This window comes from Apium graveolens, chromosome 5 (assembly GCF_009905375.1).
Source record: "Apium graveolens cultivar Ventura chromosome 5, ASM990537v1, whole genome shotgun sequence".
Taxonomy (NCBI): Eukaryota; Viridiplantae; Streptophyta; class Magnoliopsida; order Apiales; family Apiaceae; genus Apium; species Apium graveolens.
Window position 1 is genome coordinate 7211200 of NC_133651.1, and position 17022 is coordinate 7228221.

Sequence of the window (17022 nt, forward strand, 5' to 3'; positions counted from 1 at the left end):
CCGGAATCCGATTAGTTTTCCAAGATTTTGGGCATATTCCGGCAACCCAACCCATTATTCAACTCTTATAAACTTGGACCAATTTTGATCACTAAAGTTCAAAGTTTTAAGCACCAACAAATTATTTAACTCGAATTACAAGAAAAGCTACTCACACAACACACAAATATCACAATGTAATTAAAGTGAAGCCAACCAACACTGTGAACTTGAATATACATGCGTTAGCTTTAATCTTTATTGAAGATAATAGTAAAATGAAGGACAAGTATAGCAACAATTTATACTTAGATTGCATATTTCACTAACGGTAATAACTCGCACATTAAAGCACTTTTAACACTTCACCCACAAACACTGCAAAGGTAAAGATGCCTACACAGCAATAACAAAATATCGGAAAACACCGAATTCTCGGTATGTTCACCAGCTTCTTCCACCGGAACATCAAATAAAAACTCATTCTGGCGCCGCCGATGAAGAAACCACCTTGGACCAAGACAATAGTACCATAATCACAACCACAAGCTCAGGCGGTTAACCGGGAAGCTCAAATCGGCGTGTTCGGGTGCGGCCCCCAGGGTCAAAGAACAAACCCAAGCCACCAATCACCGTAACTCGTGACACTCCCAACGCGCTGCGATCTCACGTTCTTGAAATATCGAAAAACGCCTATATAATGGAAAGTATAAGACTCTGCATCTTCTTCAACCGGCCGAGCCTTAGTTGGCGCGTTCAGCTTGTTATTAAAGTGAGATGAGCTGAGGAGAAGGTGGAGGCGGGGTTGTAAGTAGGTGGAGAGAGATAAATGTGACTCGTGAAGGGCTGAGTTGACTCGGTGCAGAAGTATGGGTCGACTCGTTGTAGTGACCATTTTTGGCTTTGTTTCGAGTTCAGGATTACGGGTGATTGAGAGGTGGTGAGGGGGTTCAGAGATATGAGTGAAGATATAGATGCAGGAGGCCCCAACTTAAAGCTTCTGTTTTTTATGGTCTTATATAGAAAATTGTAATTTGGTAGGGTTTTTCTTTTACTGGGCTGGGCCTTGACTTAATTAAGGGCTTACAAATTATAAATTTTTAAATTATTTTTATGATATTTAACTTTTGGTAAATTATTTTAATATTATTATTTTTTATAAGAATTAAAATTTTACAAAAACTTATTTTAACCATTATTTTAATAAGAAAATAGAATCGTGATTTAGATTAATTTTATAATAAATCTCGTCATTATTAGTGTATGGTGGAATTTAGTATTAAGTTTAATTAATCCAGTATTAAGTCAATTGATATATATTATTGATAGAACCAAAGTTTCTCCTCAAAATAATTTTATTTGGTTTTGCCATTTTAAAAGTCAAACATCAGCTTGACTAGTACAACTACATAGTATTTAGTCCTGAATTTATGTTTTGATTTTTTAAAAAATATTTTTCAGCGATCCAACTGTATTGATGTCAATAAATATATATATTAGTGCTATAATCCAAGTTTCAGATCAAGTTAAATTTATTTACTTTGTCATTTCAATAGTCAGACATCAGTTTCACCAGTACAACTAATTATTGTTTAGTCCTTAATTTGTGTTTCGATTTTTTTTAAAAATATTTTTCATTGATCCAACCGTATGGATGTCAATTGATATATATAATAGTGATATAACCAAAGTTTTAGATCAAAATAATTTTATTTTATTTGCCATTTTAAAAGTCAAACATCAGTTTGACTAGTACAACTAACTAGTGTTTGGTCATGAATTGGTATTTCGATTTTTTTAAAAATAATTTTCATGGTTCCAACCGTATGGATGTCAATAGATATATATATTAGTGATATAACCAAAGTTTCAGATGAATTTTTTTTTGCTTTACCTTTTGAAAAGTCAAGCATCAGTTTGACTAGTATAACTCACCAATGTTTAGTCCTGAATTGGTATTTCGATTTTTTTAAAAATATTTTTGCACCGATCCAACCGTACGAATGTCAATATATATATATATATATATAGGTTTGACATTTAAAAGTCAAGCATCAGTTTGACAAATATAACTAACTAGTGTTTAATCCTGAAATGATATTTCGATTTTTTTAAAATATTTTTCATTGATCCAACCATACGGATGTCAATAGATATATATATTAGTGATATAACGAAAATTTCAGATCAAAACAATTTTATTTGGTTTGCCATTTAAAACTCAAGCATCAGTTTGACTATTACAACTACTTAATGTTTAATCCTGAATTGATATTTCAATTTGTTTAAAAAAAATATTTTTGATCGATCCAACCGTAGGTATGTCTGTAGATATATATATATATATATATATATATATAATAGTGATATAACAAAAATTTTAGATCAAAACAATTTTACTTGGTTTGCCATTTTAAAAGTCAAGCATGAGTTTGACTACTACAACTACTATTGTTTAATCCTGAATTGGTATTTCGATTTTTAAAAAAATATTTTTCAACGATCCAACCATACGGATGTCGATAAATATATACATTAATGATATAACAAAAATTTCAAATCAAAACAATTTTATTTGGTTTGCCATTTTAAAAGTCAAGCATCAGTTTGACTTGTACAACTACTTAGTGTTTAATCCTGAATTGGTGTTTCAATTTTTTTAAAAAAATATTTTTGATCAAAATAGATATATATATTAGTGATATAACCAACGTTTCTAATCAAAATAATTTTATTTGGTTTGCCATTTTAACAGTCAAATATCGGTTTGACCAGTACAAATAACTAGTGTTTAGTTCTGAATTTGTGTTTCAATTTTTTAAAAATATTTTTTATCGATCCAACTGTACGGATGTCAATATATATATATTAGTGATATAACCAAAATTTCATATCAAACATATAACTTGTAACTACATATTTAATCTAACTATCTACATTTTTTAACGACTTAAGATTTTTTTTCAGTACCAGCTCACTAATATTTTTATCACAAAATTATAATGCATGTAATTTAAATTATAGACTTTATAATATAAAATTCAACATACTATTATCGTACACATACACATATATATAATATATATAAATATATATTTTATCAAATATATTTGTACATGAAATGAATATTATAAATGCATATTTTTCCTAATAAAGCTAAAATTAAATTAATTACTTTAAGTTTTTAAGTTTTCAAAAAAAATATTTTTTCAACCGAAAACGATCGCATTTATATTAACCGACAATGGTCATTTTTTGTATTTCACTAAATTCAACTAAATTCAGTGCAAATGAAATTTCCCCATTTTGCCCAAAATTTGAAAAAAAGAGGGAAATTACCCACCAAATCCAAAATTAATTTTTGATCGATTGCGGTCGAATTTAGTATACGAAAAAAAATTTATGGAGGGAAAATTCCCGCTCTTTTTTCCCACGTTACAAATTCGACCGAATTTATTTTTTGGTCGAATTTAACTCCTAAATACGACCGTTTTAATTTCTACCATTTTTTTTCGACCGCTACAAGTTGAATTTATCTGTAAATACGACCGATTAAATACGACCGTTTAAATTCGACCGAGGCCAGTCGAATTTAGCCGTGTCCAAAGGTTTCGACCGCCGACGGTCGAATTAAGGCGCAGTCGAATATAAATCAGTTGTATTTAACCTTGTTTTCTAGTAGTGATCGGACAGGAAGTTCGGAGCAACATCCCCTATTCCTGTAAGTCTGTCATAGAATGAGACACTTTTGCTTGCTAACACATGAGCAACTTCATTTGCTGCAGACCTATGCACAAATTGCACTAGCACCCTTTCGAAGTGCTTAAAGAACTCAACACAATCTCTTACAATAGAGTGGAAATAAGATCTTCCTGTATCACCATTACATGTATCAGCAAGGAGTTTTGAATCTGTCTCGAAAATGCATCTTGTATGTCTATGACGTTTCACCCAGGATATGACTTCCTTTAAACTTAATGCTTCTGCTTCTCTGGGTGTCCACGACCCTTCCACCTTCATGTACATAGCTCGTAAAAAGCCTCCATTATCGTCCCTGATTACTCCTCCAACACTGATAGCTGATATATTTTTGTTGAAGCCCATAGTTATGCTCTCTCTATTTAGTCCAGTAGGCCTTAAGCCCATTTATATTTTCTAATTATGTGCACATGATCCCAGGTTGATATGGGTATGTTGCTAGTTGTCTTTGTCTTGTCTTATGTTAGTAGCTGTCTTATGTTGGCAGTTAGCCTTTCAGTTAGCTCAGAGTCTAAGGACAAGTGGTCCAGGTGTTGGGTATCCTATTATAAGGGAGCCTTATCTTTTGTAATGAAATCAGGTTGAATGAAATGAAAGAGAGAGCTGTTTCCTCTAGGAAATAACTTTTAAATCATACTTGTTTTTATGGTATCAGAGCTATGGGTAGTATAGCACCCAGATATTTGCCCAGTTTCTTACTTTATTTTCTATAATCTTAATTCTATATCTAAACTCTTTATTCTTGTAGCTTCCCTTATAGTTACATAGAATAAAGATGGAAACAACACCACCTAAAACAACCATAGAGGTATCAAGTCCTTTGTACCTGCATCCCTCTGATGGAAATAACTTTATGGCCATTGATAAGCTTCAAGGCTCATCTAATTATAGATCGCGGAAGAGATCTATGGAAATTGCTCTTTCTTCAAAAAGAAAGTTAGGGTTTGTCACTGGTACCATCATTAAAGATGCTACTGACCCTATAATGAGTGAGGCATGGGATACATGTAATAACATGATTATCTCTTGGATATTGGGGTCTGATTCAGATTCTATCAAGCATTCTATTATGTTTGTGAGTGATGCTCACCAGACTTGGAATCATCTTGAACAACAATTTGCTCTTACCAATGGGTCCAGAAAGTACAAGCTCAACAAGGAGCTGTATGAATCCAAGCAACACGACAAACACTTCAGTGAGTACTACACTCACATGAGAGCACTTTGGGAGGAGTTGGAATCCTTAACATCTCTTCCAGCAATCGCTAAAACAACCACAGAAATCACAAGTATGCTCAGTGCTCTCACTACACAAAGGGAAGAACAAAAATTGGTCCAGTTCTTGAATGGATTGGATGAAAAATATGGGGCCCAAAGGAGTGAACTCCTTATGATGCCTGCTCTTCCTTCTGTCGAGACGACATGTGGTTATCTGGAACAAGAAGAAGCTCAAAGGGAGGGCCTTGGAGAAGCTAAAGATGAATTAGAGGGTTTGGTGATGTTCAGTAAAGGCATTTTGGGTGCCTTTACAAATGTTCAAACTACTCCATCAACAACATGTGGGGTTTTTGGCAAGCCTAGGCACACTTCAGATAAATGTTGGACTATTGTGGGTTATCCGGCCTGGCATGTACGATCTATGCCACAGAGCTTACCTGCTTTCACTGGTAGAGGCAATAAAGGCAGATGTAGAAGTAATCAACAGCAAAGCTGGAAAAGGGGGAGGTCCAATACTGGTTCTCGAATTGCAGCAAATGCATAGGGTCAGATGCAACATGATGCTCAGTCTGTCTCTAGCAGTACTCCCACCATCACTTCTCAGCAGCTTGAACAACTCTTGCGGATGTTACCAACCTCTTCAAAAGGGGGAGGTGACATAGATGATTAAATTTAATGCAATTATGCAGGTATGGTCTCATGCTACTTTACTGATTCTAGTAAAAATTCTGAATGGATCATAGATTTTGGTGCCTCTGACCATATGACCGGTATGTTTAATGTTCTGAAGTATACTGCTATGTGTAATAATAACTCTCAGATTAACTTACCAACTGGTGAGACATCCCAGATTACACATAGTGGAAATGTGAGTTTAAATAATAGTTTAGAACTGAAGAATGTACTTTATATCCCTACATTTAAGCATAACTTGCTATCTGTGAATAAACTATGCTTGGATGAAAAATGCAGTGTAGTGTTATATGATAAATACTGTATTATTCAGGATAGTGTATCAAACAAGGTTAGAGGAATTGGGAAAGGAGATAATGGCCTCTATTACTTGATTAATGAGCCCATCTTGGAAACTTTGAAAAATATTAGGTCTCAGGCTCTAACTATGACAGATAAGGACAAAACAAAGAAATGTGACACTAAGGTGGCTATATCTATTAATTGTGCTGAGAACTTTCCTGTTGTTGTCAAAGATGTTCCAAAACTGAGTAAGGAGACATTATGGCACCAAAGATTAGGGCACACCCCTATGGATAGAATAATGATGATTGATAAGATCAACATTATGAAGGAAAGTCAAGATATATGCTTAGCTTGTCCATTAGCAAAGTTCACTAAGCTACCTTTTACCAAAAGTGAGTCAAGAGCAAGTAAAATATTTGATCTAGTTCACATTGACACATGGGAGCCTTATAAGGTGCAGTACAGGGGAAATTCACGTACTTTCTCACCTTTGTAGATGATTTTTCGAGAGTAACTTCAGGTGCACTTAATCAAACTCAAATCTGAAGCCTTCAATGCTATTAAGAGTTTTGTAAGAATGACGAGAAACCACTTTGGACGAAAGGTGAAGACCATCAGGTCTGATAATGCTCTTGAGTTTGATGATTATAATTGCAAAGATTTCTTCGACAAACTAGGAATTATACACCAGACTTCATGTCATGACAGGCCACAACAAAATGGAAGGGCTGAAAGAAAACATAGAAATATACTTGAGATGGCTAGAGTTGTAAGATTTCAAGCTGCTTTACCACTCAAGTTTTGGGGAGATTGCATTCTTGCTGCAACACACATCACTAATAGGCTGCCTAGTGTAATTCTGAAAGGTAAAACCCCCTATGAGTTGTTGTATGGGAAACAACCAGGATATGGACATCTGAAATGCTTTGGATGCCTGGCCTTTGCTTATAATCCTAGTAGAATCAAGGATAAATTTCAAGCTAGGGGCATTCCTTGTGTGTTTTTAGGCTACTCTCCATCACAAAAATTACATAGACTGCAAAATTTGCTCATTGTTGTGAATTTCATCTCCAGAGATGTAAGGATTTATGAAGCAATCTATCATTATCATGTTTTTTCATCCACCTCTGCTAAAGGCACAAAGGCACATCAAGGAGAAGTCAGAGATACTCAAGGCATATAGGATGACACCGAGCCTCAGAATTATACAATTGAAGCTGACTCTGAGTATCAGAATCAAGAAATTACCAGCCATTATGAGTTAATATTAGAGACCGAAAACTCTGAAGATCATCCAATTAGTCGAAGGTCTAGCATAGAGCACAGAACACCCTCATGGCATAACGATTATCAGGTGACTGCAAATTGTATAAGAAAAGTCAATGAGACTCAAGTCACTTCTCAGTTTTCTTGCTTTCTGAATTCTGTTTTAAAAGCACCAGATCCAAAATACTTCAAAGAAGCAGTTGTTCACAGCCACTGGTTACAAGCTATGAATGAAGAATTAGATGCATTGGAGAGCAACAATACCTGGGAGATTACTAATTTGCCTGCTGGAAAAACTGTTATAAGAAGTAAGTGGTTGTACACCACCAAATTTGATCCACAAAGGCAAAGCACCAGATACAAGTCAAGACTGGTGATACTTGGAAACAAACAAAAATAAGGGGTTGATTATGACCAGACGTTTGCTCCTGTAGCAAAATTAACTACGGTGAGATCATTATTGGCTGTAGCTGTTATTCAAGGATGGTTTACACATCAAATGGATGTGAAAATGCTTTTTTACTTGGCACATTAGAAGAAGTGGTGTATATGAAATTCCCACCGGGATATGAAGGAGCTAGCTTTAGGTTTGATATTAAAGCTCCAGGAAAATACACTGGTCAGCCTATTCTACAATCAAAAGTTTGTAGATTGCTTAAGACACTTTATGGTCCTAAACAATCACTGAGGTTGTGGTTCGATAAGCTTAGTTCAGCTCTCCTACAGAATGGGTTTTCTCAGTCCAAGGCAAATAACACACTTTTCACTAAACAAGAAGGTGAAAAATTTACAGTTGTCTTAGCCTAGGTTGATGATTTATTAGTTACTGGCAACAATATGTGTTTTATTGAAGAAAGAAAGAAATTTCTCAGTTCTCAATTCAAGATGAAAGATTTAGGAGAGCTCGGGTACTTTTTAGGGATTGAAGTTGACAGAAGTTCTCAGGGCATATTATTATCTCAAAGGAAGTACATCAATGATATTCTTGAGGAGTTCAAAATGATTAAGTGCAAGCCATTGAAATTGCCAATGGACACACATGTGAAGCTGATTGCTACTGCAGGTGAACTTCTTCCACAACCTGATATGTATCAAAAGCTTGTCGGTAAGTTAATATACCTCACAATTACAAGACGAGATATTGCATTCACTATCCATGTTCTCAGTCAGTTTATGCACAACCCTACCTTTGTCCACTTTCAAGCTGCAAAAAGAGTACTAAGGTATTTGGCCAGCTCAAAAGAACAAGGTATCCTTCTTGCCGCCCAATCTGCAGCTGAATTGTAAGCTTATTGTGATAGTGATTAGGCAGGATGCCCAAATTCTAGAAGATCAACAACTGGGTTTTGCATCATGCTGGGCAAATCTCCTATAGCCTGGAAATCTAAAAACAATCATTGGTGGCCAAATGAACAGCAGAAGCGGAATATCAATCATTACCAATGACAGTATGTGAAGTACTTTGGGTGAAGCAGCTGTTAAAAGATTTGGGCCTTACACACTTGGGTTCTACTACTATATTTTGTGACAACAAAGCGGCCTTGGCTATTGCTGCCAACCCGGTTCATCATGAGAAGGCCCAGCACGTAGAGATCGATTATCACTTCATTAGGAAGAAGGCTATTGCAGGTCAAATTAATCTCACCTACATCTCTACCACTGAACAGGTAGCTGATGTGTTCACTAAAGTGTTAACTATAGATCAACACCAGTTCCTACTTAGCAAGCTTGGTGTACATATTCCAGCACACTCAGCTTGAGGGGGAGTGTTAAAGCTCATATTTATGCTCTCTCTATTTAGTCCAGTATGCCTTAAGCCCATTTATATTTTCTAATTATGTGAACATGATCCCAGGTTGATATGGGTATGTTGCTAGCTGTCTTTATCTTGTCTTATGTTGGTAGTTGTCTTATGTTGGCAGTTAGCCTTTCAGTTAGCTCATAGTCTAAGGACAAGTGGTCCAGGTGTTGGGTATCTTATTATAAGGGAGTCTTATCATTTGTAATGAAATCAAGTTGAATGAAATGAAAGAGAGAGTTGTTTCCTCTGGTCAATAAATTTTAAATCATACTTGTTTTTAATTTTCAAAAGTAGTCGCATTAATATTCACCTTGACCCATCCTCGTGGTACCTTCCACCTTCTCAAACTTGAGTTCATCACGGCCTTGCCCCGGGCACCTTCCGTTTGTGCTGTCTTCCAATCTGCTAATAGGTTCATTGTAGAGCTTTGAGTGCCAAGCACAGACACATCAATTTTGTTCCACACCCACTTGTTACGCCGGTTCCAGATGCTCCAACAGATCAAAGCTAATAAAACACACTGTTCCTTCGTTCCACTGGTGAATAGCCGCTTGAATAGAGCTAAACTCGTGTCTCCTGATGTAGGTTGAACCCAGTGACCCATGCTAGTAGCTTCCCATACTTTCTTCGCAAAAATACACTCAAACAAGACATGTATTGTATCTTCATCTCCCACACGACACCAAGCATATTTGCTTTCTATATTTACTCTCTTCTCAAGAAATGCTACAGAAGTTGGTAAGCATGATCTACACGTCCGCCATAAGAAAACTTTAATCTTCCAAGGTACCTTTAAGGACCATAATTTCTTCCATAAGGTTGCATCAGCCGTACTGCATTCCCCCACCAGTTTACGGTAGCAACTTTTAACTGTGAATTCCCCTTTTCTATCAAATAACCAGAACCATCAATCTTGTCTATCCGTTATCGGCACAGGGATTTTTCTAATCAGCTGGGCATCCTTACTATTTAATATATCATCTAAAACTTCATCATCCTATCGCTTTTCATGCATTTCCATTATATTAGAGACTTTTGTGTTTTCCAAATCTGGAGGCATACTTGTTGATATGGACCCATTTCCAGCACATGCACTACAAGAAAAATGTCAATAGACATCACACATTAGATATCGGTTGACGGTGCCACTGATGTTAAAAATTTTAATGACATCACCCCGTGTTTTTTTGATGTCTTTGTTATTTGAAGACATCAGTTATTATTAAACCAATGTCTAAACTTTACAAAAAAAAAAAAAAAATTCGCGCTCACCTTCATTTTCCCCTGTCAGTCAAAATCCCCTCCATATCTGTTCCAAAATTCCCCCCCCAAAATTTCCCCCTTAACCAATTTTTTGTTCCCCCCATTCCTCACTTTACAATTAAAATCTAAAAACTAAAAACAAAAATCTGTCTTTCTCTCTGCTCACTCTCTCTCAACCCATCTCTCTCTCGAACCTCTATCTCTCCGCTCACTCATAATCTCTCTAAACTCCGCTCACTATCTCTCTGTTAAGCTCTGTACTCCGGTAAGTTATCTATGTACTCAAATACTCAAATCGAACTGATCTTCTCTACATGAAGACCAGTTTTATAAATTGAGGGTTTTTGAATTCGAAACCCTAATTTTGTAAAATTGGGGGTTTTTTAATTCTAGTGATACTCCTTCAAGGTTCAGACCCAAAGGAAGCACATACAGACTTATCAGCATTCACGCATTCAAATCGCTGCATAAAGTTAAAAAGGAAAGCTGATTTCATGATTTATTCAATTGGAAATTTAAGTGACTGTTATGATTTATTTAGTGTAAGTTTCTTCTGATTAATTCCGTGATAGTCTTGTTATGAACTCTTTCTTGAGTGATTATAATGCATAAACTTGGTTTACGTGTACCTAAACTCTGTATTTCTTTTTTCTGATATCTGGGGATGAAAATATTTGGTTTTTCGGTACTATGATCTTTGTTAATGAACCTACTCAGACCTAGTGCTTATTTTCAAAACTATATTTTAATGCTTTCGAAGCTGATGTAATTTTTTCTTCAATTTTATCATGTAAAAGAGTTGGAATAGAGGTTCTAATTTTTTGTATCTTTATAACACTGTAGTGAAATTTTAGCTCATTTTGTTTTGAAGGAAAGACTGCACATCTTTGGTGTGGTTGCCATTGTTTTATGTGTAATGGGCTCTATTGGTGTTGTTATCCATGCTCCACAAGAGAGAATTATAAACATCGTGAAGCTATTGTGGCATTTAGCATTACAGCCAGGTAACCAATTGACAAGTTATAGTCTATGCATTTTTTTTATGTTTCTTGGCTATGAATTGCTGCAGATGGTTTCTCATAGATTGTTGCAGTTTGCTTTCCATTGTATGGAAAGTTGAAATTCGTGTTTACATTGCTCTGTCATCCGCAAATGCCCACCTGTAGTTAAATACTAAAAACAAGTCAATGTTTTCATTTTAGTCTGCGTGTCCAGTGCTCAATGATTCAAGAGTCTCCTCCCCATTACAACATTTCTTTTCATTTATCTGCTCTCCTAAATTTACAGCCAGGAGCAGTAAAAAATATCCATGATAGAACAAGTTGCGTTAACTATTATACGTTCATGGTTAGTTGTTTAAAATTTCATATATATTGTGTCCAACTACATTTCAGGCCTGTTACGCTAATAGGGTTTTCGCTTGGAGCACGAGTAATTTTCAAGTGTCTTGAAACTCTGGCTAAAGCTGACTGTGATGGTATCTTCAGGGACATAAACTCTTTTTCCTTTTCATTTATGCTAGCCTGAACTGTTCTAATGCAATTACAATGAATACTTACACCTCAGCTGGTTGAAAGAGTTTTTCTCCTTGGTTCACCTCTTTCTATTAAAGGTGAAAACTGGGAAGAAGCAATGAAGGTAATATCCTACTTTTTTATTTATAAACGATCTGTCTTGGTGATCCATTATGTTTCCCTTTAAATTCATAGATCAGTTCTTTTGCAGGTTTTGTCTGGAAGATTTGTGAATGCATATTCTACAAATGACTGGATGCTTGGAGTCGTCTTTCGTGCTAGGTATATACTATAGCAGCCGTGAACTTATTACTTAATGTTCACAATTCTGCTGGTTCTTCCCATCTACTGGATAATACCATTTCTCGATTTCATTTCTGATTAATTTTAAAAGTATAACATTGGTTCGCCATAACATGTGATTTTATCTTTGTGAGTTTATTCTAAAACGTTGCAACTTGATATTCTCATATATAAACAGTCTCCTCAGCAAAGGATTAGCTGGAATGCAAGAAGTTGATACCCCTGGAATTAAGAATGCAAGTATCTGCTAACCATCATTTTTTGTTGCAGTTAGCAGATATACTTATCATACTTTAATATAAATTTAACATAATTATGAGTAAATGAGTTTTTCTTGGTACAGATCGATGTAACAGAATTCGTGGAGGGTCACTAATTAATTTAAGAAAATGTCTGAAGCTGATGTGGTTTGTATATTAAGTGGCATTGCACTATGTTGCAGGAGATTGTATCATCTCAGATGATTTGTTTTATGTCCAATTCTTTATTTGAGCATTGTTCAAGAAAGATAAATTTATTGCTAGTCTGACTTTAAGTTTCTTTTTGTAGGCTTAGGAGCTCCCTTTGGCTACAATTTAAACCTTATCAGATTGCTGCCGGAGCTGCATATCTTGCTGCAAAGTCTATGAATATAGATCTCACTTCATCGCAGCATGTCTGGCAGGAGTTCCAGACACCGTCCTCTGTACTTAAAGGTATGTGTGCAGAGTGTTGAATGTGCCAATTTATTGTCCAGATATATAACATTTTATAACATGCATTGTAAATTCCATTTTATCTCAAGTTGACCAACATTATCTGTATTTTAAACCGTAATGTTCACTTTTATTATTGACACAGGTTTGGTAACACGACATACTTGCATATATCTGTGGCTTTCATTCAGATGCTTAAAGCCCTGAGTATGTGATTTGAACAAAATTTACACTTGTAAATTGCCTGTAAATTGTATCCAACTCTGTGATGGGGTGATATTTCCTGTAAATTGCCTTTTTTTACTTTTAGAAGAAAGCATTGTTCAGTTCATGAAGCTACCATGTTTCCGTTAGGTAATTTCTATATTGCAATATTTCTCACTTGCAGTTTCACATTTCTGTTTGTACCTTAATTGGTACTTCTTGGAGCAGCCTGGAATGGAAGTCTCTCAGATTAAGTTCAACTTCTGGATTTTTTTTCCAATGCCATTTGTGCGCTAGCATTGAACTTCTCAATTTTCTTAGTGATTGGTCGAACCGAAGCAGTGACCATTCAAGTTGCCGGTATTCTGAAAGATTGGATATTGATTGCTCTTTCAACTGTAATATTTCTGGAGTCTATTATTACTGGACTAAACATTACTGGCTATGCAATAGGTATATAACTTACGATCATTATACTTTTGGATAAACTTTGCTTGTATAAAGTTAATAACATGCAGTGTTTACTTTCCTTGATCATCAGATGTTGTCCAGCAGTTAATGGAGCTCTTTTAGAAGATAATATGAAAGACGAGTACAGAATAACTCAGTGGCATCTGAGTTTTATCTGTAAATGTTAGGCAACTAATCGTTCATATATATCATGTCTTACTTTTATGGTCATTAGTGTTTAGGTGTATGTATAGTAAACCTGCTATGCAGGAGAGAGTTTAAGAGATATTACTACTGATTGAAGAAATTTTCAATATACTGGCTACCCGTTTACATGGTCTTACATAAATCTTGTTTATTTCTTTTCGTGTTAGCAGTGTTTAGCACTTGACATGTATATAAGAAAAGCTGATGCCAAAAAAGATAATGTACATCACTTTAAGGTAAAACACTGATGTCAAAGAAATTCAGGTTCAAGTCTAAATGAAACATAGAAATCACTTTGTTTAAGATAAAACTGATGTCAAGTGACATTATAAGCATCACTTTTAACCAAACAAAACTGATGTCAAAAAACGTAATGTACATCAGTTTCAGACAAATAACTGATGTGAAAGACTAACATGTTCAAGTCTAAATGATACATAGACATCACTTCATTCTAGAAAAAAGTGATGTCTATACGCTAAATTAGACATCACCTTTCATTAAAGAAACAGATGTTTAATATGCCATTTTACATCACCTCTGTCAAAATTATCGATGTTTTTGTGACAAAAAATATAGCTCATGATGTGTTTAACATGTTTAATTAGGTGTAATTTAGTTATTAAATAATTTATTTATAGCATTTTATGTAAATAATCAACACATAAACATCTATTTTTTAACTAAAATCGATGTCTAATCGAGTATAGACATCGGGTATCCACCGATGTCTAGAATAGACATCACCGACATCAACATCGGTTGTGAAACAGCATAGACATCGGTCAAAAAGCGATGTCTATGGACTTTTTTCTTGTAGTGATGACAGCCAAGGGACTTTCCACACAAATGTATCTTCTCTCATACCAATACTTCTTCGGCAACCTTGTTTCACCACATCCTGAGCCGCCATAATACTTCTCCACATATAGCTTGGATTGTTTCCAAGTTTTGCATTTAAAAATATGTACCTGGAAAATATATTGCCTTCATGATGCTGGTAACAAGAGGGTTCATGTTATTTTGTAATCGCCAACTTTGCTTTTCTAACATTGCAAGATTAAACTGCTTAAGGTTTTTAAATCCCAAACCTCCCGCTTCTTTTACAATACAAAGTCTATCCCAGGCCATCCAGCGCACTCCCTTACCATTATTTCCACTTTTACACCAGAAGCCATTCATTTGGCGTTGAATCGTGTTACACACATCAGTTGGAATGAGCATTAAATTCATCCAGAAATTGGGTACGGACTGCGCTGCTGTTTTTAAAAGAAGGCATTTCCCTGCTTTTGATAGTGTTTGATTCTCCCATCCTTGCAATTTCTACCGAACTCAACCACTCAAAAAATTAAATACTTCATTCTTTCGATTACCCACTGCCATCGGTATCCCCAAATAATTTCCTGGGCTCCTACTTTCTTCAACCTCTACAATGCCATAAATGACTTCTCGATTTTGTGTAGATGTATTCGAACTAAAAGTGATCGCAGATTTGTTAAAGTTCACGGCTTGTCCAGATAACTCCTCATATCGCGGTATAATACTTCTCATCACCCTTGCTTCTGATTCAACTGATTTAAAGAAAAAGTAGCAATCATCCGCAAATAATAAGTGTGAAACAGGTGTTGCCCCTCTAGCGATAACACATCCATAAATTAGCCCTACCTCTTCGTGTCGTTTAATGATTGAACTAAGAGCTTCAGCACAAAGAATGTATAGATATGGAGAGATTGGGTCCCCTTGTCGAATCCCTCTTTGAGGTCTCACATCACCAAAAATCTGCCCATATTGAGTAAAACTGTAAGTCACAGTCTTAATACAGGTCATGATTCTATTGATTCATAATTCATGAAATCCAAACTTTATCAGCATTCCTTCAATAAAATCTCATTCAAGTCTGTCATACGCTTTGGATACATCAATCTTTAGCTCAGCCACACCATTTACCCCTTGAGTCCGCTGTTTAATATAATGATTCACTTCGAAAGCAATCAGTGCATTAGCGGTTAATAATCTTCCCTCAATAAATGCACTCTGATTAGTTGATATTAGTGTTGGTAAACACCCCTTCAATCTATTTTCCAGAACCTTAGACAAAATTCTGAATAGGACAATACACAATGAAATCGGGCGCAGTTCAGTCATTTGTTGTGGTTTTTTCACCTTCGAAATCAAGCACACTAAAGTATGGTTGAACTCCACTTGTAATTCTCGTGTTTCAAAAAAATGTTGGCAGAAAGCCACCACATCATTCTCAATTATGTTCCAATAAGCTTGATAAAATCCTGGATTTAACCCATCATACCCTGGTGCCTTTTCTGCATGCATTGAAAATACAGCCTCCTTTACTTCTTCATTGGAAATAGGCTGCAGTAGTTGTGCGTTTTGCTCTTCTGAAACCTGTTGCACCTTTTCTCTATTAGACAAGTATCCTGTTGTCAGCGGCGATGTAAACAACTCTGAGAAATAGTCTGTGATTATCCCCTCTCTCTATCCAATCTCCATTCTTATCTTTAAGCCTGGATATATGATTATTCTTTTTTCACCCTGATACATAATTATGGAAAAATCGGGTATTTTGGTCCCCTTCACGCAGCCAAAACTGTTTTGACCGTTACTTCCAGTAAATTTCTTGGCGTTCCAACAACTTTAAAATTCCCCCTGGCTTCATTATATATTTGCACACCATACTTATCTCGTCGTGAACTGAACTTTCTCATAGACCCCTACAGTTTTTAATACTCCTATGAAGTTATTTCACCTTACCTCCACCCCATTCTTCCAACTTTAAACAACAGTACTCAATTTTCTCTAAGATGCTTCCCTCATCAGGTGTGTTCCAGCTATTCTGTATTAAGTTTAGACATTCGACATCTCGAATCCATATATTTTCAAATTTAAACCTTCTGGACTTAGGCATATAAACCTGTGAATTTAACTGAAGGATTAGAGGTAAATGGTCTGAAGTAGTAACATCAAGCACCATAATCTCGGCGCTTGGGAACAACTGTCTCCATCCCTGATTTGCAAAGCCCCTATCCAATCTCTCTTGTATCCATATCGAAGTCCCTCATGATTTCTCCCATGTATACTCACTCCCATAAAAACCAAGATCCTCAAGCCCGCAGTGTGATGCCTTCAATCTCAGAGTTAGGAAATGAGGACCCACACACCTCTAATCTACTAATTAAATGAGCATATACCCCGATTGCCTACTAACAGGATCAAACAGGATAAAGTATGAGACAAGATTACAACTACCAATCATAAAATATAACTTACAACCCCAAAATAAATTCAAATATACATAGTTGATCCCGGCTTGGAACCGACAGATAACCCATTATATCTTTACAACTCTCTGGCTAAGCGCTTGCTCACTCAA

General features: G+C 35.7%; 1 protein-coding gene across 1 annotated transcript; it reads left to right on the forward strand.

Moving 5' to 3' along the window:
• The first annotated feature begins 4513 nt into the window (after positions 1 to 4513).
• On the forward strand, positions 4514 to 5500 carry LOC141659717 (uncharacterized). Its single transcript, XM_074466645.1, has one exon. It carries the CDS (start codon positions 4514 to 4516, stop codon positions 5498 to 5500), a length of 987 nt encoding a protein of 328 aa, XP_074322746.1.
• Positions 5501 to 17022: the final 11522 nt, after the last annotated feature.